Source organism: Macaca nemestrina, chromosome 13, assembly GCF_043159975.1.
Source record: "Macaca nemestrina isolate mMacNem1 chromosome 13, mMacNem.hap1, whole genome shotgun sequence".
Lineage (NCBI taxonomy): Eukaryota > Metazoa > Chordata > Mammalia > Primates > Cercopithecidae > Macaca > Macaca nemestrina.
The window spans coordinates 9,427,228-9,452,796 of NC_092137.1; the positions used below are offsets into that span (position 1 = coordinate 9,427,228).

Genomic DNA, 25,569 nt, shown 5'->3' on the forward strand with positions numbered 1-25,569 from the left:
ATGATAAATGATGATAAAGAATATTGATACTCACCAACTTGAAGGTAGAAGCATAGTGGTAATAAATACTCATGAGGTATTTGTTAGAATATTTCTATTATAAAGCTAAACAAAAACTTTATGTGAATTCCATGCACGTGGGGAGCACCCTGCGTGCCACCTGACTGAGCCGTCGTCATCCTTCTGAAAAATTCCAGGTGGTTTTGGTTGATTACAAGATCAGTGTGAGCCAGTACGTGGCACATGTCCCAAAGGCGAGCCACACGTGACCTCAGTGAAGTCTTTGGTGCTTATAAAGAAGGTTGTTGTTTCATTATTTAGTTGTAAGAGCAGCATATAAAGAAGAACCTGAAAATCTTAGAGATGGAGAAATCTCCTTGTAGGATGGATATCTGAAGGACATGGGGCTCTTAGTTTCGGAAGGGGTGAGAGAGGGCGTACGTGAAGGGCTTTCTCTGGGCTGAGGAAGGTAGACGTATTTGTTCCTCTCTAGAGGAGGCTTTCACAAGAGCAAGCCTTGACTCAGATATGAAGGGGAGGATAACTGGGTCAGCAGCCTGAGTGGCGAGCTGGTGGTTGGAAGGTTCCTACTGCGGGTGGACGGCCCCTGTCTCTGAAGAAGTTGTAGAGGGAGGTGAGGACGTAGGCTTGAAGGCCCTGGGGATGTCTTCCAGTTGTGAGGCTCTGGAGTCCAGCCGCCTCCCCACTGCTGGCTAACAACAATGACTGGAATTTAGATGATGACTTGTGGAATCCTGTCCAAAGTGACCACTGCATTAGTCATGGAAGGAAGGTACCTCTGAAGGAACGCAGAGGTCTGTGACTTAACTGACGTCCAAGTGTTGGCACGAATCATACTTCGGTTCAGAGGTATCTGCTATTTAATTTGGCCGGTGTTTATAGTCAGCCAGTCTGTGGGCCAAGCCGGTGGCCACACGCATCTGTGAGGCATGGGGCTGTGGTTTCATCAGTGGTTCTTTAATCTTTTGGTTATCATAGACATCTGTAAAAATAAGAAGGCTGTTTTGGATGATCCCTCCAGGAAAAGGTACCTTTACATAATTTTGCATACACTGTTTGGGATTCACATACCCGCATAAACCTGTCCACAAACCCAACACACCAAGCGAAAAAGCTCAGACCTTGAGCTTAAATCTTCTACCACATCAGCACGATGACTTCATCTGTTTCCTCATCTGTAAAATCCTGCAGAGTTGTAAGGATGAAAGATTAGTTTTACACATATGTCATCTCCACAGTGTTCATGGTAGCTACTGTCTGAGGCCTTAGAGACCTTGCACTTTCCAAGGGCTGCTTGTCCCTGAGGGTGAGACCCCGGGATCTCATGGAACCACAGGAGTCAGCTTCCTTCCTAGAGGCTGTGCCCTCCATGGAGTTGGGTGGGGGCAGCGGTGTGTTCTTAAGTCATCACTGTGGCGAGCACGTAAGTCATGGGGTATGATATGGCAAAAATTAAGGGCTGAAATCTGCTTACCCTGGCTAAATGCACATTCTGTAATGTAGCGAATCACATTGCTTTGCCAACATGAACTCTTCCTCCATTAAAGGGTGTGAATACAATTGGGAGTAAAATTTCTAACAGCTTGTACTCCCCATTCAACAAATGTTGAATTCACCTCTTGGCTTTGAACCCAAACACCTTGGGGTAGCCTGTCTCCAGGCTAAAAGAAAGCCCTGCCAGTTTTTCAGTGAGACCTGCTCCCCACCACCTCCAACCCCCTTCAAGCACCCCTAGGATGGAAGCAGCTCTCTGGTTAAGGAGAGTGAGTCAAGCAGCTGGTAGCTCAGTTTTAGTCTCACGTCATACTACATTTTCAATGAGCAAATTCCTTTAAACGTCGTCTGCTCCAAGAAGCCTTTTCTGTTACCAGCCCCCAGAAAATGTACTCCTTTCCCGTAGAGTGCTGTGTTTCCACCTCGTGTAATTTACATAACAGTGGATTGTTTTCGCATGTTTATCTTTGTCTTGCTAAGTTGTGTGTTGGCAGGTACCAAGGTTTATTATCTTTCTTGAATGCAGATCTCTTAGAAGCCTTTTGGCTGCTCTCCATTACCTGGGATGAAGTTCCTCATTTCTGGCCCCTGTCTGACACTCCAGCCCTTCTCCGTGCTCTGGCCACACCAAGCACCTTGAATTCCCCAGAGCTCATTCTGTTTCTTGCCTTTGTGTCACTGCACTGAACTGATTGACTGAGTCTTTCTCCCTTATTGGATGCTTGCTTCTTGAGGGCAGGAGCTCTGCTTGATGAATCTTTGTGTTCATTAGTGCTTGCTGCATAATAGAGTTTCAGCGTGATTGGATTTTATTTTTTAGTAACCAGAAATATTCTTGACCCATAATGGAAGCACACAGTGAATGAGTAAAAGTAAATGTTGGTATATTCTGTACTCTAAAGCCTAAAGGGACAGAAAGCATCAACATAAAAAAAAAAAATATGCAGGCCGGGCGCGGTGGCTCACGCCTGTAATCCCAGCACTTTGGGAGGCCGAGGCGGGCAGATCACAAGGTCAGGAGATCGAGACCATCCTGGTTAACACGGTGAAACCCCATCTCTACTACAAATACAAAAAATTAGCCGGGCATGGTGGCGGGTGCCTGTAGTCCCAGCTACTTGGGAGGCTGAGGCAGGAGAATGGCGTGAACCTGGGAGGCAGAGCTTGTAGTGAGCTGAGATCCTACCACTGCACTCCATCCAGCCTGGGCGACAGAGCAAGACTCCGTCTCAAAAAAAAAAAATGCAGTGGCCCAGTCGCCACTCTTCACCCCTCTTACCTGCTTTCCAAGTGTATTCCTACAAGCAGTAGAAGCTTCACAGGGAGGTAACTGAGGTGACATTTAGTTATTCACGCAGACTTTGAGCCGTCATTGGAAGGATGGGGTCATTAATATAAGGCAGGATGAAAGAGGATGGGGTGATCATGGACAACAGGTTTTGTGTTTGAATAGCCCACACCTTGGCCTTATTAGTGAACTCCATTGCTAGCTGCCTGTGCTGAACACAACCAGACTAGATGCATCCTGGGGTACTATCCACAAAGACTGGCGGTTTCTCAAGGAATCACACTCCAAGGGACTTCCTAGGAAAGATGATGGAAATGGGTTTTGAAAGTGGAAGAAGCCTGGGGTGTTGGAGAAGGCAGAGGAAGTGGCAGGAAGAAGCCCGTGAGAGGCATCCTTTCCAGTTGCTCAGCCTGTGTGGGAGCTCGCAGGGGTTATGAACAGGGAGGACATTCTCGTTCAACCCCTTCTGATTGTGGCTACTTCTGTCTCGTCAAAGATGATACAGGTATATCAGTTCCAAAGGCTGTCTCCCTCATGTTACCTTGTCCAGGGAAAGCTTTGGGAGAGAAAGACAGATTCTAATGTTATTTATTTATTTATTTATTTGTTTGTTTGTTTATTTATTTTCTTTTGAGATGGAGTCTCGCTCTGTCACCCGGGCTGAAGTGCACAGTGGCACGATCTCGGCTCACTGCAATCTCTGCCTCCTGGGTTGAAGTGATTCTCGTGCCTCAGCCTCCTGAGGAGCTGGGATTACAGACACCTGCCACCACTCCTGGCTAATTTTAGTATTTTTAGTAAAGATTGGGTTTTGCCCTGTTGGCCAGGCTGGTCTCAAACTCCTGACCTCAAGAGATATGCCCACCTTGGCCTCCCAAAGTGCTGGGATTATAGGCATGAGCCGCTGCACCCGGCTTAATGTTCTTAATAGGCACAGTCACAGAGCACTGAAACAATCTGGCAGTTAGAGCTGATGCTTCAGATTTCTTTTTAAGTTTTTATTTATTCTTTACATTGTTATTATAAAGATAAGATAAGCTTAGTTTAGAAAATTTAGAAAGTTCAGAAAAGCACTAAACCAACCAAGTCTTGACCCTTGACCCTGATGGAATCTCAGTATCTTTATAACCAGCAGAGGCTCAGGTGAGTGCTGGGTCTGAGGCCCACCCCTGACTTGGAACGAGGCTCTGCCTCTTAGAAGTTGCATGACCCTGGGCGGGTTCACACTCGACAGTCTGTTTCCTCGTCCACTCAGAGGAGAATAAAATAACATCTAGAAAGCACTTGGCCTGGGGCCTAGCATATAATGCCTTGCATATAACAGGTTATTGACTGCTAGCAAGTGCTCAGTTTTTCCCACCACTGTTAGCATTTTGATGTATTATCTTTTCAACCTCCTCTTTACGTTTTACTTTTTTGCAAAATTGAGACTAAATATCTAATTTTGTGTCCTGCCTTTTTTAAACTTGGCGTTCTGCTCCTACCATATTCCTGTATCATGATTTTAAAAGCCAACATAATATTTCATTTTGTAGAAATACTGTTAATTTAACGATTTTCATATTGTTGGAACTTAGCACATTTTAAATTTTCACTCTTTATAAATGTTCTGTACACACATCTCTGATCACCTTGATTATTTCCTTAGGATAGATTTCTGGAAGTGGGATTATCCGGAATGATACACATTAGCAAATTGGAAATGAAAATATGTTTTCAGCCATTTAGTTGGGATGATTCTAGGAATAAAGTTCTGAAAATGCCCCTCTCTTGCGGGATGTCCACCAGGTAGAGACCCTGTTAAGAAACGGGGATGATCTTTGATTTGAAGAAATTGCATTCCCATGAGATCACGCGCCACAAGTGAGGTTGGAAACAGGTGGCATGCACAGCCGACAGCCGGAGGAAATGGTCTCCGCTATGCAGAGTTGTGCATAACATCACAACATTCATGTCGTGATACACATTTGAGGATTAATCGTCGTGTCATCCATCTAAGGAGTGTCTCCACCAAGCTGCTGCCGTAGAGAACATATGTCTCTCCTTAAACGCTCCCTTCACCAAGCTGTCTGCATGGAAGGTTGGAATGTGGGGTGTCAGCAGGTGATTTTTCCTCCGCCTGACTCCCAAGTAGCCTGCGGTCTGGCCTGGAGCAGGGGTTTGGAGGGTCTTTGTTGGGTCAGCATGGAGGCGGGGACTGGGAAGCCATGAGGCTGGTGCACCCTGCCTTCTTTCTGTTATGCTGGTTACAGCACTTGGTGTTCGGGTTAACGGTACATGCACTTGACTGGAAGGTTGTACATTGTCACTATCTTCAGCTCTTAGGCTGGATAAGAGCTAAGAGCTGAAGATAGTGACAATGTCATGAGCAAATGAAGAAAAAATTTTTGCTGTGGGAGGAAGAGCACTGGACTCAGAGTCAGGAAACCCGAATTCTTGTTCCAGCTCTGCTGCAAACTCACTGTGACCTTGAGCAAGTCATCACCGTCTCTGAGCTTTGGTTTCCATGTTTAGACTAGGTCACCTTTCAGGATCCATGGAATAAAGGACTCAGCAGTGAGTATAGGAGCCCTGAGGAGGTGGGGACAATGAGACCTGTGTTACCTGTGGCGATTTTGAGAGTTGAGAGCTGGATGCAGACAGGGGCTTTAAAACAGGGAAAGTAGGCCGTGTGCGGTGGCTCGTGCCTGTAATCCCAGCACTTTGGGAGGCTGAGGCGGGCAGATCACAAGGTCAGGAGTTCCAGACCAGCCTGGCCAATATAGTGAAACCCTGTCTCTACTAAAAATACAGAAATTAGCTGGGCACGGTGGTGCGTGACTGTAGTGTCAGCTACTTGGGAGGCTGAGGCAGGAGAATCACTTGAACCCTGGAGGTGGAGGTTACATTGAGCTGAGATTATACCACTACACTCCAGCCTGGGCAACAGAGCGAGATTCTGTCTCAAAAACAAAACAAAGCAAAAAACCAGAGAAAGTATTAACAGTGGGAACACATAGGACGCCCTGGTGTTCCCCTGGGGCTAATGCCTGTTTCTGTGATCTGCTGCTTCTCTACTCGATAAGTCTTACCTGTCCTTGGAGCCCGATTTCAATATCTCCTTGCCATCTGAGTCCTCAGCACCTAGCCCATTGCCTGATGCGTTGTAAGTGATCAGTGCATGGATTGACATATCTTTCCCCAGGCATTCATCCCAGACATGAGCATATGTGTCCTTGTATCTCACCCCAGCATACTGTCACATCCCTGTTGCAGGGCTGGAAATAGTGAGTTAACGTTATGTTTGAGATGAAAGAGGAGGTGGTTGAAGGTGAGTTGGCCGTGGGACGCCCATCCTCTGGCAGTGCTGTGTTGGTGGCTTCCTCACTGTGCCGTGGGCCACACTGACCTGTCGAGAGCCGTATCTGCGTGTGCGGCCCATAGATGGGGCTCGAAGGAGCCATTCTTTGTCATTTTTGTATCCAGCAATTTTTGCTTAAACCATTTGCACTGGGCCTTCTCCTTGATACCAATTTTTTAAATAACAGAATCCAGTAAACTAAAAAAGCACACAACAAAACCTAGTCATTGCCTCTAAACTCCATTTGTACACATGCATGCTGGCTTCATGATTGATTTCTCTGCAAGAGTCTCTCAGTTCATCCTTTTGCAGGGATTGGTGGGTTTCGTGCAGTGAGGTGGGGGAGATAAAGGGGTGATGGCTTAGAATTGAGAAGAAACGAAGTCTTGTCCTAGCGTGGTCTCTGTGACACAGATTCTTATTTTCCAAAGTCCCTCCCAGGTCAGTGATTATTGGATCTGGATCATTAATGAGAATTAGAGTTTAAGATACATTTGAACAAGGGGGAGGTGAGAGTGTGAGCTCTTTTTAGAAGAACAGCTTTCACAATTCTGTAAATAAAAGCTGATAGACCCAGTTTGAGATCTTTCCAGAAACTTTATTCCCAAGCTATTTATTTTAGGTTCCTGTTTTAAGATTGTTTTTGGCAAAAGGAAAACAAACGCACTCAATGATTTTCTGTTCTATAGTAGGAAAATCTTCATCTTGGGGCGATCCGGAGCAGTGGGTCAGTCAGTGCCATGTTATTCATGGAGGAATGGCTGTTGTCATGGTGGGCACCATGCTAGGTGTTAGAGGAAGACACAGGGCTTATGGGCTTCAGCAGGAAGCTTCAAGTTCATTTGCGGGTTGAAAAATACATCTAAAAATCCCCAACTAGACCAGCACAAAAAGATTCCCACTGACCTAAACTGGTACAGTGTGAGCATCAGAAGATAGTGCTGATTGTAGTGGATGAAAGCGCTGTAAATGTAAATCCGTGAGATGATGATGGTGATGACAAGCCAAAGAACTAATTGATCACATTGGGGTTGCTGGGGATCAATGCATCATTTAGAAGATGTATAGGGACAAGATTTTGTTTTATTTTGTTTGAGGTGGAGTCTTGCTCTGTTGCCCAGGCTAGAGTGCGCTGGTGTTATCTCTGCTCACTGCAACCTTCACCTTCTAGGTTCAAGTGATTCTCCTGCCTCAGCCTCCCGAGTATCTGGGATTACAGGCATGTGTCACCATGCCTGGCTAATTTTTGTATTTTTAGTAGAGACAGGATTTCATCATGTTGGCCAGGCTGGTCTGAAACTCCTGACCTCAGGTGATCCACCTGTCTCAGCCCCCCAAAGTGCTGGGATTACAAGTGTGAGCCACCATGTCCGGCCAATAATTTTTTTAAAAACAAAAAAACTTAACCTACACCAGGTAGTCAGTTGAGGAGCCCAGAAGGAGGGATGATAAGGAGTACTTTCGTATTTCTTGGTGCTGGAACGTGAAGCCTACTACCAGTGAGAAGGCCGGCTCCTCTCTCCTGCCCAGGGCTGGAGGCAGCCTGTGTGGTCCACAAAGTGCATTGACCCTCCTACCAACTCTGTGGTCTGGAGCAGGTGACATGACTCTCTGAACTGCACTTGATTCAGAAAAAAATAGGGATAATGATAGCCAACTCTTAGTGCTGTCAGGTTAAACTGAACAAAAGACTTACAAGCGACCTAGTAGGCATTAACCATATGCGAAGTCCCTTCCCTTTGGGTGTTGACTTAGAGCAGCACTGAGGGTCCAGTCCTCCTCGTGGTTTGAAGGACACCATGAGGCTGGGTAGAGTCTTCAGCTTCTCTCCTGCCGGGTGCTTTGTATTCATTGCCCAGCACCGTGAAGGAGGACACCACGGCCCGGCTCCCCTCTGTTGGTGTCTCTTGAAAGACCCATGGCTCAGAAAGCAGCGAGCGAGGGAGTAAGCAGGAGCGTGGAGGTTGCATTTCTGTTTCTGTCATCCAGTGGACAGACAGTATGTAGTGACAGATGCCTGCCTGTGGCCACCAGCTCCCTTCCTGAACCCACTGAAACTGCCCATGTCTTGACCACTAATTTTGAGATAGTTTAAAAATAGTATGTGGTTTGAAAGGACCTTGCCTTCACTGTAAACCACGCTCTAGAATTATAAATAGAGTAAAACAGAAGGAATTATTGATCTATCTGTGAAACTGGATTTTAAAAAACCTAAAAATTAGATACTTTTGTTTGACAAGGTAAACTTTTTAACGATGAAACAAACATCGTGTAGTAGAGTAGGAGAGTGGACTTTGGAATCAGAAGATTTGGGTTTGAATCCCAGCTCTGCCGCTTTCTGGCTGTGTTTCCTCAGATGAATTATTTGATCTCTTTGAGCCCTAATTTCCTATTAGTGTTATGAGAAACAATACATGTCTTATGAAGTTTAGAAAAAATATATGTAAAGTTTGTGCTTTGAATAAGTGACACCTGTTGCTGCTGTTAACTTTTGTTAGTGTTATTGGTTATGTGCCGAGTGTGGTAAACCAAGCCTCTTTACCTGATTCTTTCATTCTTCCTCTGACCTTGAGAGCATCTCCCAGCAGGTCTTTATGCTTTATGTAGCTGATGCCGCAGGCCCAGCATCACTGTGACTTACCAAGGTCATACAGATGTTTGCTGGCGGACATAGGACTGGAACCTAGATCTTCCGAGGGCTCCTGAGGAGCTGTGTTTGCCGGTGTGTGCGTGTGCATGTGTATGTTTCTGTCTGAATTTGTTGAATCTGGTCTCAGAAATTCATTTTTTTTTTTTTTTTTTTTTTTTGAGACGGAGTCTCGCTCTGTCGCCCAGGCTGGAGTGCAGTGGCGCGATCTCGGCTCACTGCAAGCTCCGCCTCCCGGGTTCACGCCATTCTCCTGCCTCAGCCTCCCGAGTAGCTGGGACTACAGGCGCCCACAACCGCGCCCGGCTAATTTTTTGTATTTTTAGTAGAGACGGGGTTTCACCGTGGTCTCGATCTCCTGACCTTGTGATCCGCCCGCCTCGGCCTCCCAAAGTGCTGGGATTACAGGCGTGAGCCACCGCGCCCGGCCTCAGAAATTCATTTAATTTATCTAGAACTCTCAGGCTCTTTTCTGGAATGTTAAAAAAAGGGAAAGGACTCAGTGAAATGAGTTTTCTCTTGTGTCTGCTGGATCCCCATTAGAGCCCTGTAGTCCCCCAAATGCCACTAGAGGTCAAGGACATGGTGCTTCCCCCCTAGGATGGGCGAGCAGACCATTTATGGGTCATAGGGATTGGCTGAGGGTCCAGGACTGCCCTCCAGGAACAAATGTTCCCTCGTTTTCCCTCATTGTCAGGCCCAGCCTGGGCATTGGCATTAGCCGACAGTGGTCTTATTTCCCCGAGAAGGAATTTGGGAGCTACAGACGGGCTCTCAGGATCTGTCCCCTGGTGGAGGAGCTGCAGCACTAAGGCTGTCTCTGGTGGAGTTCACATCCAAGTTCACACTGCAGGTCTGGCTGCCCTGTTGTGCCTGTCAATAGTTGTGTTATATTTCCAATTGAACTGATGAAAACAGAAATTAGGTAGCCATGGAGATAGACGTTGTTTTTTTATAGACTGGCTGGTTTCATTTGAAAGTGCCTGACCTGGTAGTGAGGGAATTATATTCAACCACATTAATTTACCAGAATCACCTGTGTCCCCTCCCTCATTCCTACCCACGGTTCTGAATCAGAGGTCTGAGATGGGACAGTGGTGTCTAGAGTTTGGTGAAAATCCATGCATGCTTTTGGTAGCCAGTAGGGATTGAGAACCACTGTGCCAGAGACCCAGAGTCCAGATTTTCATTCTTTCAGGTGCTACTTTGAGGCCTAAATGATAATAAAATGCTATGAGACGTAGCACCTGGTTTGCTTTTTCTGCTCAAACAACATGTGTGTTGTCTCATATTTCAGGTACACGACTTGATCAAAGATGAATACAACTTAGTCTGTAAACTCTAAGCACATCCATTGTATGGGGAACACATTTACCAGACCATTTCAATATAACATGCTGAGTGCAAGGATAGGAGAGGTGCCAGTGAAATACCCAGGGTGTAGGGCAGAGTCATGGAAGGCTTCCTGGAGGAAGCATGAGTCTGTAGGATGCAGAGGAGTTTGGGAGGGAAGGGCCCCTGGGTAGAGGTTGCATCCTGAGCAGAGCCACTGAAGCTGCAAAGACCACTGCTGTTCCTGTGTGAAAAGGAGAAGGAGCTGCGGTGTATGGCTCTGAATTAGAGTCCTGGGTTTCAGGCTAGAGAGGAATGGGGCATCTGTGGTTGAGTTTCTGGGAGGGGACTGAGTCTGGTGACTTCTGCCATCATTTGGTGAAGGAAGAGTCCTCGGAGGGGTGGAAATGTTGTGTGTCCTTGGCCATCTCATCTGGTAATGCTGAGGACCACTGTACGTGGGCAAGGGCTTCCCCTCTTGCACACCACACTTGTTCTTTGGGATCTGTTGCCGGCACCACGGGTTGTTGTCAGGATAACGAAGCTATTTCTGTTCCTGGTGCAGCTTGATTTTTCTCAGATTTTTCTTCTGCTGATGTGTTCAGTGTTATTCACAACCGAGAAGAACCTGGTGGGGAGTGAGGGTGGCATGCCTGAGACTCACAGCGCCTCCCTCATTCTGTTGCAGCTCACGTGGAAAATGAAGAGCAGTACACCCAGGCTCTGGAGAAGTTCGGTGGCAACTGCGTATGCAGAGATGACCCGGATTTAGGAAGTGCATTCCTGAAGTTCTCAGTGTTTACAAAGGAGTTGACAGCTCTTTTCAAAAACCTGGTAAGCAGCTCTGTGTATGAAATGCTGCGGTTACTTCAGATGGGAGAGAGGCTCAGTAGAGGATACTTAAGGTTTGTTTGATATACTAGGACTGCATTTCATAGTTCCTTGGGTACCTAAAAGCATTATGTTTTCTATATACATTGGGTCAATTTGGAATAAAGTTTAAAACTGTAATTTTTACTTTAGCAGGACTTAAAATTCAGCTCTGCAATTTAAATGTACACAGCTATGGGACAAAACGGGTAAATGCATTCATCTTCTTAAGGGCTTCTGATTTGAATTTTTAATAGTTTCTAAACTGTGTAGAATACTCTCTTTCTGGTAATTATAGTAGGCATTTAAGCTTATAATATTTAATAAATATGTTTCAGGCCCGTCTTACACAGGAAGGTAACCTGTAATCAAAGCACAGAAATTACCATGAATATTTAAAGACCTTTTATGCTCCCAAGTGTAGAACCTAAAAAAAAAAACCTGGCCTGAGAGCAGTGCCTGAGTTTTCAGCCGTGGGAATGCGGCACTGGTGCCTGCTGCCTGTGGCTGCTGCTTGGTACTGTGGGTGAATCGCGCCTTTCTTGTGCCTGGCAGCTCTGTGCTGTCCTCGTGATGGGGACAACGTTTTGAAGAAGTGGGCAGCCCAAGAGGGCTGTTTGGGACCCTGCCCTGGTGGAATAGACCCTGGGATTGCCCCAGCTTTTCTTTCCTGTTTGTCTTCTCCAGTTTCTCCTAAAGGCCATGGAAGAGGTCAAGAACTCAGTAATGCTTTCTCTGTAGGCCACAAATAACAGCATCTTTTTCATGTCCTCTATTAGAAAGCTCATAACAAGTGAAAAACAGCTCGTTCTTGAGATGGTGATGACAGTGATTTTGTGAGAGTGGCCTTAGAAGGGGAGAAATGAGGGAGCATCACGTGTGAGTTCCTAATGGGAAGAGCAGAAGCACTCGGGCCCTTGTGCTCTCCCCCCATCTTCACTTATGAACATTTCTGTAGGAAATGGTAAAAGTAAAAAGCTGTTGCTCTGCTTGAGCTTTTCACTTGGAGGAATTTGAAATCCCTTGGGGCTTTGGTTGCGCTCATCCCTCTTCATCCCTATCCTAGAGTGGCGGCCCACCTGCTCAGCAGTGGAGCCCTCGCCCTGCCTCAGCCCCGTGCCCTGGACACTGGCAGGCATGCGTGATAGGGTCTCACCACCGGGTCGGGAAATATTGGAGATTTTTTTTAAACTGGAGAAACTGCATGTGCCCAGGGTAGAGATCCATAGATGCTGCCATGGAGGGCATCTCCTGGTGGAAAAGTCAGTTGGCTGCCTGCTCTCCCCACACCTGGGTGGATAAGCCCTTTCCATACACACAGAGCTGCCTGTGAGCCTCCTGGTGCCTCACGCTTCAGTACAGATGAGCAGCCTCCAGCATGAGGGAGACCAGAATTAGCAGAAAAATGAACGTACGGGAAGACTGGGATGCAGCTTGCTATTAAAGAAGGCCAGGGACATGACTAAGGTAAGAAAATATAACATTAAAAATCCAACAGGAAGGGTTGGAGTAGAGGAAAATAGATCCAAAAGACCAAAAAGTGGGAAATAGATAAAAGACAAGACAAGGATTAATTCTCAAGGCTCAGCATCCAACTGGCAGGTATTTTAGAAAGAGAGAAGGATGTCATCAGTGCAACAAATCTAAAGGCAGTCTCTAAAAATGGAACGGAAGAGCCTCCAAGTTGAGAGGCTCGCAAGTGCCCAGCGCAATAAGGGAAAAGACCTACCCTAAGCATCCCTGTGTGAACCTGCAAAAGATCTTAAAAGCTTCCAGACAGCACCCAGAGGATTCGGAATCAGAATGGTGGTGAGCTTCTCAGCAGCAGCACTGGAAACGTTACAGCATGGAGCAATGCCATTAAAATTGTGAGGAAACTAACTCAGCCTGGAATTATGCCCAGCCAATCAAATATGAGAGTAGAATTAAAGATATTTTCAGACATGCAAGGCTCAAAAACTTTGGCTCCCATGTGTCATTTCTCTGAAACTCCTAAAGGATGTGTTTTAGTAAAATGAAGGGGAAAGCCAAGAAAGAGGAAATTGAAAGTCAGGAAACAGGACCCAACACAGGAAAGCAAGCCGTGGATGGGAATTCCAAGAGGATGATAGCGAAGGGAAGTCCCAGCGGGGCTGCCAAGCAGGGGGCCTAGAAAGCAGTCGGCCCACGATGGCCAACGATGTAGGAGATGGGTGGAGGCCCGAGTTCTGCTTCTCCCTCCCAGACACCTAGCCCTTTAGCTTTATTCATCTGATGGCTAGACCTGGATTGTCTCAGCTCTAACATGGAGAGAATAATGCCATACCTGATTCTGTGGATAGATTATAGCCAGCTGGTGACTCTTATACAGGATAGCTTATTTAATTCTTATGACAATCCCATAAGGTCAGTCAGTGTCATTCCCACTTTACAGATTAGATAACTGAGGCCCTGAATGGTTTGAAGAGCTAATATCTGGCCCGGCACAGTGGCTCACATGTGTCATCCCAGCACTTTGGGAGGCCAAGGTGGGTGGATTGCTTTGAACCCAGGAGTTCAAGACCAGCCTGGGCAACACGGGGAAACCCTGTTTCTACAAAAAATACAAAACTTAGCTGGGCGTGGTGGCTCATGCCTGTAGTCCCTGCTACTCGGGAGGCTGAGGCTGAAGAATTGCTTAAGCTCAGGAAGCGGAAATTGCAGTGAGCTGACATCACGCCACTGTACTCCATCTGGGTGACAGAGAGTGAGACCCTGTCTCAAAAAAAAAAAAAAAAGAAAAGAAAAGAAGCAGCAGCTAATACCTCTCTTGGGAGGCTCAGAGTCCTTGCCTAGGCAGGCCCACCTGGAGCACTCCACACCATGGAATCCGGACGAAACTAACTTGTCTCAGTTAACAACAAAAGCAGTTGCGCATAGTTAAATAAAATCAATTCCTCCCTCTCCTTTATAAAATTTCCTGCAAAAGCAGAAAGCAGAGCAGGGCCTGCATGTTACAGCTGGTACATTGCTCACCACCCTGTGACTTTGCCAGTTTTTAATACTTCACACATCACTGCAGGTCCTAGTTGCTGTCCATCTTTCTACAGTGAGTAAAGGTATCAATAAAGGTATCCGTGGCAGTGATTTGATGAGCACCCAGGGTGTAGCAATCACTGGGCTATGCATGCAGGATACTCTGTTTCATTTATTCCACTTGACAGCTGTGCAGGATAGTTTGTATTACCATCGTCTTAAGGCACACAGTCACTTACAGGGCCCTTAGCTAGTGAGGGACAGAGTTGGGATTCAAACCCAGGTATTAACACTCCAAACCCATGTTGTTGTCATTGTGACATTTAAAGGAACCACAGCCTCTTATCACCTTCTTGACTGATCATAAGGGTTCAAGTTTCAGCTTGCACTTTATGGAAGTCAGATTGTTGATCCTATTTCCTGGCAAAGATCAAAGAGAGAGAAAATTTCTTATTTGAGCCAAAATTAGCACTTACCACGCCTGATTTTCCAGGCCAGAACCTGTGTGGAAGCTGCACAGCCAGAGGAAGGCCAAGTGGTGGCTCCTGCAAAGCTGGGTAGACGGGGAGTGGGTTATAGGAGAAGTCTCCTTTTTTGGAATTTTGTATACCATTCTTCTTCCTATTTTTGGTCACATCTGTCTTATCTCATATTTTCCAAGCCTTGCTTTTGCTTTCCCTCGGGCATTGAAAAACATTTCAGTTCTGTCCAGCTAAGACTCACAGTGCTACCTCTTGTCCAGAAAGAATAACAATTACCACCTACCTGCTTGGAGGCGTGAAAGAATGTTTATAAAGCAGTTGGAAGATCTCCAGAGAAATGCCAGCTTAATATAAAGCAAGATTTTCTTACTAATGGGTGAGATTCTCACCTGCAGAAGTCTGTGAATTTTCTCTGCGGTGGTGCAGGATGAAAGGGAAAGCCAGGCGGCTCCAGAAATGTGACATGTGTGAAAATAAAGTGCTTGTGAAGTCTGCCCGGTTTCAGGGCTTCTTTTCCTCTTCCCAGATGGATGTGAGAATGCTGGAAAGACTCCAAGGGCCACCTGTGTGCTGAGAAGTGGCTCTCTAATGAAAGGCTGCATTTCAGGGCCGGTTTCGGAAAGGTTCGTTACAGATATGTAGTCTCTGTCTCCGGTGTTAGAGGATTGTTAGTGAAAGATGTCCCCAGGGTCTGCAGAACCCGCTCTACATGAAGATCAGCATCTGTTGAAAGCAGGGGCCAGTGGGTGCTGACGAGAGAACAGAGTTGCAGCATGAGATCTGAGGTGACCCTGGGCTAAGGAGTTGTCCCTCACCCACGTTGATAGAGGAAATGGAAAGCTCTACCAAGCAACATGCCTATCAGTCATCTTTTTTTTTTTTTTTTTAAACACAGATGATGTGAGTTAGAAGACTTTTTTTTTTTTTTTTTTGAGACGGAGTCTCACTCTGTCACCCAGGCTGGAGTGCAGTGGTGCAATCTTATCTCACTGCAACCTCTGCCTCTCGGGTTCAAGCGATCCTTCTGCCTCAGCCTCCCGAGTAGCTGGGACTACAGGCGCGTGCCACCATGCCCGGCTAATTTTTATATTTTTAGCAGAGATGGGGTTTCACCATATTCACCAGGCTGGTCTTGAACTCCTGACCTCATGATCCGCCCGCCTCGGCCTCCCATTGGGATTACAGGCATGAGCCACCACTCCTGGCCAACTTTTTTTTTTTTTTTTTTTTTTTTTGAGACAGAGTCTCACTGTGTCGCCCAGGCTAGAATGCAGTAGCACGATCTTGGCTCACTGCAGCCTCCGCTTCCCGGGTTCCAGCCATTCTTGTGCCTCAGCCTCCCAAATAGCTGGGATTATAGGCACGAGCCACCACACCCAGCTAAGTTTTGTATTTTCAGTACAGACAGGGTTTCTCCATGCTGGCCAGGCTGGTCTCGAACTCCTGACCTCAAGTGATCCACCCGCCTGGGCCTCCCAAATTGCTGGGATTACAGGTGTGAGCCACCACACTTGGCCAGAAGACATTATAGCTAACCTTGCTGGGGAGTTAGTAAGGTTCTGTTGGGATGAGTGGTCGTTTGTGGCTTTGTCCTATGTGTTGCACCTGGCAGACAGGCATCCTGGCCTGGCTGCATTGGTGCTAGTACAGCAGGACTCTGCCCGGCGCTGTCAGGCTTAGGTTAAGTGTGAGCTGATTGTCCGTATTAGTAAGGCTTGTCTCATCATTCAGTATAGACATCTTGCTACCAGAGGTCCTCACCCTCAGTACTTCCATAGACTTTCTCCTATGAAAATATCTTAGATTCTTAAATGTCTTACTTTTTTTTTTAAACGAGAGCAATGATCATATCATCTTTCTAGGGGGAAGATTTAAGTCACTGTTTTGGACGTAAACTAATGGACTATGCTGAAATCTAGAGACATCGTCAGTGGCTTGGGGTACATGGGAATATCTGCCCTTGGATTAGTCCTGTACTGTTACTAGGTGTCCATTTCTGACATTTGCTTTTTAATATTCTGACACTTTTTCTATTGGTTGCCCTTTCTCCTGCTATCAGTGCTTGGGTGCCTCTAAGGTCTCTGTTTTACAGTGCTGCGAACTGAAGAGCAAGATGACTTGTGTGCCTTGTTAGATTCGTGTGCAAATTAGGAGTCCATAGGCTTCGAGTGAGTCGGGCTTGAGGGCTAGGGCTTCGAGTGAGGAAGGGAGAGAGAGTACGATGATGGACTTGCTGACAGTCACTTTGGGCCCCTAGAAACCTCTGCCATTTAGATTTTAGTATGGCCTCATTTATAGTTGGAAATTCCTTATCTAAGACCCAAAAGACTTCAATGCTAAGCTATATTCTATACTCACAAATCTCTAACCAAAAACAAAAGCACATTGTTTGATCGAGACAATGAACAAATAAGGCTGGCATCAGATGTCTACATTTTGGTTGTGGCATAGCCACAGAATAGGTTTCCATTGGACTTGGATACTGTTGCTTTTTGGGGTTGGGAGGGAATGCTGCGATACTGTAACCCCCATACAGAGAAAGTGGGAAAAGCCATACATATTGGGCAAAGATAGGGTGGTGAGGCCTTGGACGCGGGAGGGTGAGCTCACAGAGACGAGGACTGGGCACCTGCTGGGTGCTGTCCATCTGCTGGTGCTGTATAGGGCGGTGACCTCGGGCAACTCCTGCCTGGGCAGGGGACACAGATGCTTTTATTAGAAGACAGCCTGTGCCGGGATGGCCACTGGCAGCCTGCGGAGCCCTGAGGGTACAGCATTTGAAGCAGGGAGCAGTGACTCCCCGCCCCGAACCCTGAGTCCCTGGTTCCCTGGATCCCTGCGGGTGGAGGGGCACTGTGCTATGGCACTTGTCCTTCTGCACACAAGCCTGCTTGCAAGGTTTAGAAATCAATGTCTTCACAATTCTCAAATGTGTGTAGGACACACTGTTTCTGTCTGAAAGTATTAATGAACCTAAAATGGTTTGTTTTTGTTGTTGTCATTGTGTTTTCTCAATTGCTGGCTATTAAAGGGACAACTACCATGATATAGGTGACCTCAAACTTAAAAAAAAAATTGTTTGCCAAATCTACAAGGTACTGTGTGGAATGGCTATAGTGGGGATGTAGATAGGGGGTGGAAGGGCTGTAGGGGGTGTAGATATGGGGTGGAGGGGCTGTAAGGGAGTATAGATACAGGTAGGAGGGCTGTAGGGGGATGTATACAGGTGGGAGGGCTGTAGTCGTGGGGGTGTAGGTACAGGGTGGAGAGGGAGTATAGATCTTGGTGGAGAGGCTGGAGTGGTGAGGTTCAGATATTGGTGGAGGGGCTGTAATAGTGGGGTATAGATATTGGTGGAGGAGGTTGTAATAGTGGGGTGTAAATATTGGTGGAGGGGCTGTAATAGTGGGGTACAGATATTGGTGGAGGAAGTTGTAATAGTGGGGTGTAAATATTGGTGGAGGGGCTGTAATAGTGGGGTATAGATATTGGTGGAGGGGCTGAAGTAGTGGGGTGTAGAGATTGGTGGACGGGCTGTAATGGTGGGGTATAGATATTGGTAGAGGGACTGGAGTAGTGGGCTATAGATATTGGTGGAAGGGCTGGAGTAGTGGGGTATAGATATTGGTGGAGGGGCTGTAATAGTGGGGTGTAGATATTGGTGGGGGCTGTAATAGTGGGGTGTAGATATTGGTGAAGGGGCTGGAGTAGTGGGGTATAGATATTGGTGGGGGGCTGTAATAGTGGGGTATAGATATTAGTGAAAGGGCTGGAGTAGTGGGGTATAGATATTGGTGGGGGGCTGTAATAGTGGGGTATAGATATTAGTGAAAGGGCTGGAGTAGTGGGGTATAGATATTGGTGGAGGGGCTGTAATAGTGGGGTGTAGATATTGGTGAAGGGGCTAGAGTAGTGGGGTATAGATATTGGTGGGGGGCTGTAATAGTGGGATATAGATATTGGTGGAGGGGTTGTAATAGTGGGGTGTAGATATTGGTGGGGGGCTGTAATAGTGGGGTGTAGATATTGGTGAAGGGGCTGGAGTAGTGGGGTATAGATATTGGTGGGGGGCTATAATAGTGGGGTATAGATATTGGTGGGGGGGCTGCAATAATGGGGTATAGATATTGGTGGGGGGGCTGCAATAATGGGGTATAGATATTGGTGGAAGGGCTGGAGTAGTGCGGTATAGATATTGGTGGAGGGGCTGTAATAGTAGGGTGTAGATATTGGTGAAGGGGCTGGAGTAGTGGGGTATAGATATTGGTGGAGGGGCTGTAATAGTGGGGTGTAGATATTGGTGAAGGGGCTAGAGTAGTGGGGTATAGATATTGGTGGGGGGCTGTAATAGTGGGGTATAGATATTGGCGGAGGGGCTGCAATAGTGGGGTATAGATATTGGTGGAAGGGCTGCAATAGTGGGGTGTAGATATTGGTGGAAGGGCTGGAGTAGTGGGGTATAGATATTGGTGGAAGGGCTGTAATAGTGGGGTGTAGCTATTGGTGGAAGGCCTGGAGTAGTGGGGTGTAGGTGTTGATGGAGGGGCGGTAATAGTGGGGTGTAGATATTGGTAGAGGGGCTGGATTAGTGGGGTGTAGGTGTTGATGGAGGGGCTGTAATGGGGTATAGATATTGGTGAAGGGGCTGGAGTGGTGGGGTATAGATATTGGTGGAGGGGGTTGTGGTAGTGGGATATAGATATTGGTAGAGGGGCTGGAGTAGTGGGGTGTAGATATTGGTGGAGGGGGTTGTGGTAGTGGGATATAGATATTGGTAGAGGGGCTGGAGTAGTGGGGTGTAGATATTGGTGGAAGGGCTGGAGTAGTGGGGCATAGATGTTGATGGAGTGGCTGTAATAGTGGGGTGTAGATATTGGTAGAGGGGCTGGAGTAGTGGGGTATAGATATTGGTAGAGGGGCTGGAGTAGTGGGGTGTAGATATTGGTGGAAGGGCTCTAGGGGTGTAGAGAAGGAGTGGGAGCGCTGTAGGAGGGTATATATACCAAGTGGAGGGCTGTAGTACTGGGGGTGGAGATACGGCCTGGTAGGGCTGTAGGGAATAGAGATACCAGGTAGGAGGGCTGTAGTAGTCCGGGGTGTGAGTGAAGGAGCTCGGGAGCCACATCCACAGCAGGGGTGCAGAAGAGCAGCCCTGTTGGCTTGGGTGCCTGAGAGGGGCCTCAGGGACGTTTCCCGGACTTTTCTTAAAGGCAGAAGAGCGGCTGCTGCAGGTGGAGGCATAGGGATCACAGGTGTTCACTGTTCTAAGAAAGGCTGATAATGGAAGAGGAAAGCCAGGTGGGTTCCTAGGGTGAGAGGGGCTTGAGCCTGTTTCCAGGCCCCAGGGAAGGAACTGGAAGCCCAAGGTTGATGAGAAGGGAAACGGGGGATTGTGAGCTGTGGAGACCCTGTGCCCCTTTGTCCTTGGGGTGATGGGCCCAGCCAGGAGTCAAGCCTCTGCCCCTGGCTCACTGAGGGAATTGTCAGCGAATTGATAGAAATTCAGCATGTGCTTGTTTGCATTCCCCTTTCTTTGGGAACTTTCAGCTGTTTGGTAATCATTGCTTAAAATCTGAAGCCTGGCACCCCACATCAATGCTCATATACTCCAGGTTCCAGCTTAGAAGGCATGTGGGCAGGGTTTGTACCATTGGTGCCACAGGGGCCCTGGCCGGGCACCCACAGAGCATCACTGGAATCGCCTGGGGCTTCTTAGAATTCCAGCCTCCCCGAGGCCTGTGAAGCCAGAATCTTAGTGTGTAGGAGCTTCAGGCAATAGCAGGCAGTCAAGCTTGAGCAGCACTGCCCTGGAGCAGAGGTCCTCCAAGTGCGGCCCCTGGGCCAGCTGCACCAGCAGCACCGGAATTGTTAGAAAGGCACAGCCCCAGCCTCCACACCTCACCTGCAGGGTTGTGGCTCTCCAGCTGGGGTGCATCAGCATCACCTGCATGGCTTGTTAGACCACACCTGTTGGGCTCCCCCAAGAGTTTCTGATTCCACAGGTCTGGGGTAGGGCCCAGGGTTTTGCATTTCCTGTTCCTAGTCATGCTGGCCTTGCTGGTCGGGAGCCACACTGAGAACCGCTGCCCCGAGGACAGCCTCAGTCCAGTGCTTCCGACTCTCACCCTTGGTGAGATGGAGACTTTGTGTGCCCCAGGTCCTGCGGAGGTCAGAGCTGCTTCCTAAACCTGGATTCTTGGAGGTAATACCTTTGCAAAAGTACTTTCATTTCTGGTTGATGGCTTCAGCAATTGTTTTACCATCATCCGGTTTTAGAAGTAGTTTTGGGTGCCTGAGTCCTGGGTTCTCCAGTGCTGTCCTCCGGCTTCCAGAACTGGCCTTCAGTGGGTGTCTGCGCGGTTGTTGGTGGCCGACTGACGTGTCTAAGCTCTTTGTTTATTCTAGTGGAGAAGGGGGCAGAGGGCCCAGTTTTCTCTCCACTTAGAGCCTGAAAGATCAGAGCTGTTGACTGCCAGAGAAGCGGCATTAAGAGCAGAAACCAGGTCAGCGATTTTCCTCCTTGTTCTGGTGTGAAAGTTGCCAATGTGTTTTTGCCAGCTGGTTGGTTTTGATCTTTCAGTTTGTGTTAAACACTTAGGATCAGCATGGGCTCCCCCTCTCCTTTTTAATTAAACCATCAGCGACTCTGCTGCCAGGGGCGGGCTGGGTGCAACTGTTCAGGAGGGCCCTCTGTGAGAGTGCCTAGACGGGAGTGTGTGCATCATGCATGTGTGTGTGATAGACTTCAAGGCAATACTGTGGCCCAGGGGATCTGTTCACTTACACCAAAAATGAAAGTGGCCTAGATGATTGTATTAGTCAGTTCCTGCACTGCTATAAAGAAATGTCTGAGACCGGGTAACTTAAATATATATATATAAAGAGGTTTAATTGACTCATGGTTCCACAAGCTGTAGAGGAAGCATGGCAGCATCTGCTCTGCTCGGCTTCTGGGGAGGCCTCAGGAAGCGAAAGGTGAAGGGGGAGCCAGCACTTCACATGGCCGCGGGCAGGGGCAAGAATGAGGTGGGAGGTGCCACACACTTTTAAACTCACTTGCTGCCCAGTACCAAGGGGCATGGTGCTAAACGAGTCATGAGAACTTCACCACCGTGATCGAGGCCCCAGCTCCAACACTGGGGATTACAATTCGACGGGAACACAGACCCAAACCACATCAGTGAGTTTCCTCTTTAGAGTTCCCTTGTGTGTACCTGATGGGCTGCTCTGTGTCAAAGGGAACAGGAGGGCTTTTTGATGGAGACAGCACCTAGGATGGCAGCAGGTGCCCAGCCCCAGCTTAGCTTAGCCTGGCCTGGCCTGGCAGGTGTAAACCATCTTGCCCTGTGACAGCAGGAGTTTAAGTCCAGCTGTGTTTAATAGTGAGCTGATAGGAAGAGCTCTGGCTTCACAGTTCTAGCCAACTCTGCTGCTAATAGTTGTGTGATTTGGAGGCAACGTGGATCACTCAAGCCTCTGTTGCCATACCTGCAAAATGGGGGTCACGGCACTTATTTCTCAGAGTAATTGTACGGGTTAAATGGGATTAAATGGCCCTGTGTCGTTTGATGGTTTATTCAGGCCGTTTTACTCAATACCTTGTGCTTCTCAAAAATACTTTCTGCCTGGATACCCATTCTTTCAGATAAGCAGCCTTTAGAAAGAACAGAACCTGCCAGGCATACTCCTGCCCCAGGACCTTTGTGTTAGAGTCCCCTGGGCCCAGAGGGCACTTCCCCCAGGTCCTCACGTGGCTTTCTGCCCACCTCCTTTGCAGTCTGCTCCAAGGCCACCTTATAACGAGGCCTGTTTGACACTATTTGAAAGAGTCCCCATCCCACAAATGATCATGCATCTTTATTTGTGATATCTGTAGTATCCCCCAAACTGGAAACAACTCAAACGTCCATCAACAGGTGTCTGGCTAGACAGCAGTGGAGCCATATGATGGAACAGTGCTGGCCAAGAAAAAGAAGTGAACTACTGGTACACGCAACTACATGAATGAATTGCAGAGTCATTATGCTCAGTCCCAAAATCATTATGCAAGAAGCCAGATGAAAAAGCGTACACGCTGGGTGATTCCAGATACCGTATATAAAATTCCAGAAAATGCAGTGTTCTGTGTCAAAGAAGCAGATCGGGGTTGCCAGAGACTTGAGGGAAAGGAGCTGGAGTTGCAAAAGGAGCACAAGGAAACGTCCTCTCGGGATGAGAGGGTACTTTGGCAGTCTGGATTTTGGTGATAGCTTCATAGGAGTATCCATGTGTCATAGCATATCAAGTCGTACTTTAAATGCATGTGGTTTATTGTCTATCCATGACACTTCAATAAAGCTGCTTAAAACTTTTCAAAAGCCATTTGTTCCAAGTGTTGGTGCCCAGTAGAACTGTTTGCATTGATGGGAATGCTGTATATCTGCCTTACTGAGTCTAACAAGTCTCTAGCCACATGTGACTGTTGCATTTGATATGTGGCTAGTGCAACTGAGGAACTCCATTTTTAACTTCCTTTAAGTTTAATCAATTTAAATGTGAAGGGGGCATATAGCTAGTGTCTATCCTGTGGGACATCACATGTCTACAGCTCACTTTCCACTCTTTAACGTCTGCCTCACACACATGTCCTAGGCCGTGGGCTCTGGTTCCTGGAAGTGGCTGGAAGCTTCCAGCACTGGAAGGCTGTTTCACACTTGCTATATCCTTGTTAATGCTGCAGTCACTGCTAAGAATGCCCTTAATTGATACAATGAGGTGTGAGGTCTTTCTGCAACTGCCCACCCTTAGACAAGGTGTTGCCTGGCCTGTGCAGGTGAATAGGTGGTTTGCTTTCTTTGAGGCTGTGCTTTTTCCTATTTAACGCTATGACTGAGCAGCATTTGCTCGAGTTAAAAACTCCCCACATCTCAAAGCGTCTTTTCTACCTCTCAAGTTTCTCATAAACTGGGCATATTCAAATACGTGACATGACGCAGGCAAGCCTCAGGTAAGATCCTTTGGCCATGTTTTATATTACATGGTGGCAGAATGGCCTTTTAAAGGAAAAGCTGATTGTCCTCGAAGAGAGTCGGACTCTGTTAAGGGTTTTGGAGGTGAGCCCTGGGAAGACCTGTTACTTTTTAGACCCATGAGGCTACAGCTGGAAAGATTCTGCCCAGTGACCTTTGGCTGCTCCTTAAAAATAGCTATAACGTAAGAATCCTGTCTAGCTTCAGGCTTCTGGATGGATCCCTTTGGGCAAGATCATTTGGCAAAGCAGAATGACTCACTGCCTAAGTCAAAGAGAAGGCAGCACTGCAGCTCCCTGAGGTTGGGCTGCACCTCCACACTTCGGCTGGATCAGCAGCTGTTGGTCAGTGGCCAGAGAACAGAGAGGGTGGCCTGTGAACTGGGGGGTGGGGGAAAGTGGGAAGTGACAGAGCTAGAGGCAATGAGTTTTAAGGTCCCCCCCACCACCATCCACCCCACCAAAAAAAATAGGAAGGATATTGTGAAGAGATGACTGTTTGACTGGCTCTGTTCCCCTCTCTGTGCCTTCTGGCCTTTGTTTGCTCATCAGCTGTGACGTTAGTGTAATGATTTTGTTCTTTATGTCTTATAACCCTGTTTACTGCCTGTCCCACTGACTGAATCATTTTATTTCTACTTGTGAGATCACAGACCTTTGACTACTTACTCACCTTGTCAGACATATCCAAGTGAACTCCGGGGAAAAGCTAAGACAGGAAGAGGGCGGGGGAGATGGGGAAAGGGAGGATTGTTATTTGAAAGATTGCCTGGGCTGGGTGTGGTGGCTCATGCCTATAATCTCAGCACTTCGGGAGGTTGAGGTGAGTAGATTGCTTGAGCCCAGAAATTTGAGACCAGCTTTGGCAACATGGCGAGACCCCGTCTCTACAAAAAATAAAAATAAAAAAATTAGCCAGGCATGGTGGCTCTTGCCTGTGGTCCCAGCTACTCGGGAGGCAGAAGTGGGAGGATCACTGGAGCCTCACTGTTCCATCCTGGGTGGGAGAGACCCCGTCTAAAAAAAAAAAAAAAAACAATTGCCTGCTTGTTGGTCCAAAGTTAATAGCAGTGATTAAGATTAATAATTTGTATTCAGGTTGCACTCGATGTTTTAAAAAGCCATTTTACATAATGTATTTGTTAAAAGTGAGTCGAAACATGAGAAAACTATGCTTTCTTGGTGCTAAGGAAAATATTCTGGTTGGGTTACCCAGGGATAATGTAATTCTTCCCAAAGAGCATGAAAATGTCATTACTCATAAATTGAGACTGGAGCTGCCTGAGCACAAGGGATGTGTAATCATCTTCTGGCTGTGGTTTCCATCTCTCTCGGCCAGAACTCGAGGATGGCTCGTTTGGCTGTGGACCTGAGGCTGCCCGACACTCAGGCTGCAGGGCACATCTGCCGACAAGGGCGTCCAGCTCCCATGCACTTGTTCTCTGGCCCAGACAGAGACCAGAGTGGCCGTGTCCTGGGAAATTCTCCCTGAGCCACGAGGCGTGTGTGCTGTGTGGGTTGCATACACTGAGCGTGGAAAGGCAGAGGCAAACAGGCTGATGTCCAGGAGTCTGGAAGCATTATTAGTGAAGCCATTGATGGGGATTCTGTTGATATTTGTGAGATTTTCTTTAAAAAGTAAACACCTTTGTTGAGGCATATTTTACATGTTATAAAAATTGCCCATTTCAAGTGTACACATCAGTGATTTCCAGTAACTTTACCAAGTGGTGCGACCATCACCTTAAATCCGATTTAGGACATTTTCTTCTCCCCTTAAGGGCCCTCATGTTCTTCTACAGTTAATCCCATCTTCCCCTCCGCTCCAGGCAACCACTGATCTACTTTTCTGTCTCTATTATAATAATTTATTTTCTGATTAGAAAAGTAATAGTTTCCTAATTTTGATAATTTAAATAATTCCAAAGAGAAAAACTGAATGAAGCCAGAATCCCCCTCACTGACCTGACCAGGCTTCTTTCTCTCCAGCTGCTGCTTTCTGCTGACTCCTTGACTGCCACGGCTGGCAGGTTCACACCAGCACTGTGACCACCCTCCACGCTGTTCCTTTTGCCCAACCTACCCCTGCCCCCA

General features: G+C 47.3%; 1 protein-coding gene and 1 long non-coding RNA gene across 9 annotated transcripts in view; both read left to right on the plus strand.

Moving 5' to 3' along the window:
• LOC105486513 (ArfGAP with SH3 domain, ankyrin repeat and PH domain 2) overlaps positions 1-25,569 on the plus strand; it is a 201,205-nt gene that overhangs the window by 79,765 nt on the left and 95,871 nt on the right. For 7 of the 8 annotated variants that reach the window (XM_011749414.2, XM_011749417.2, XM_011749412.3 and 4 more), the window contains exon 3: positions 10,811-10,956. In XM_011749414.2, the coding sequence (XP_011747716.1) occupies positions 10,811-10,956 (146 nt within the window). Of the gene's footprint in view, positions 1-10,810; positions 10,957-24,250; positions 24,299-25,569 lie in introns of those variants that run through there. The other variant, XM_071076203.1, reaches the window with a different exon arrangement.
• LOC139357766 (uncharacterized) lies at positions 10,965-13,761 on the plus strand. The gene is made up of 2 exons (XR_011611440.1): positions 10,965-12,459; positions 12,595-13,761. It is a non-coding gene; the product is annotated as an uncharacterized lncRNA (long non-coding RNA).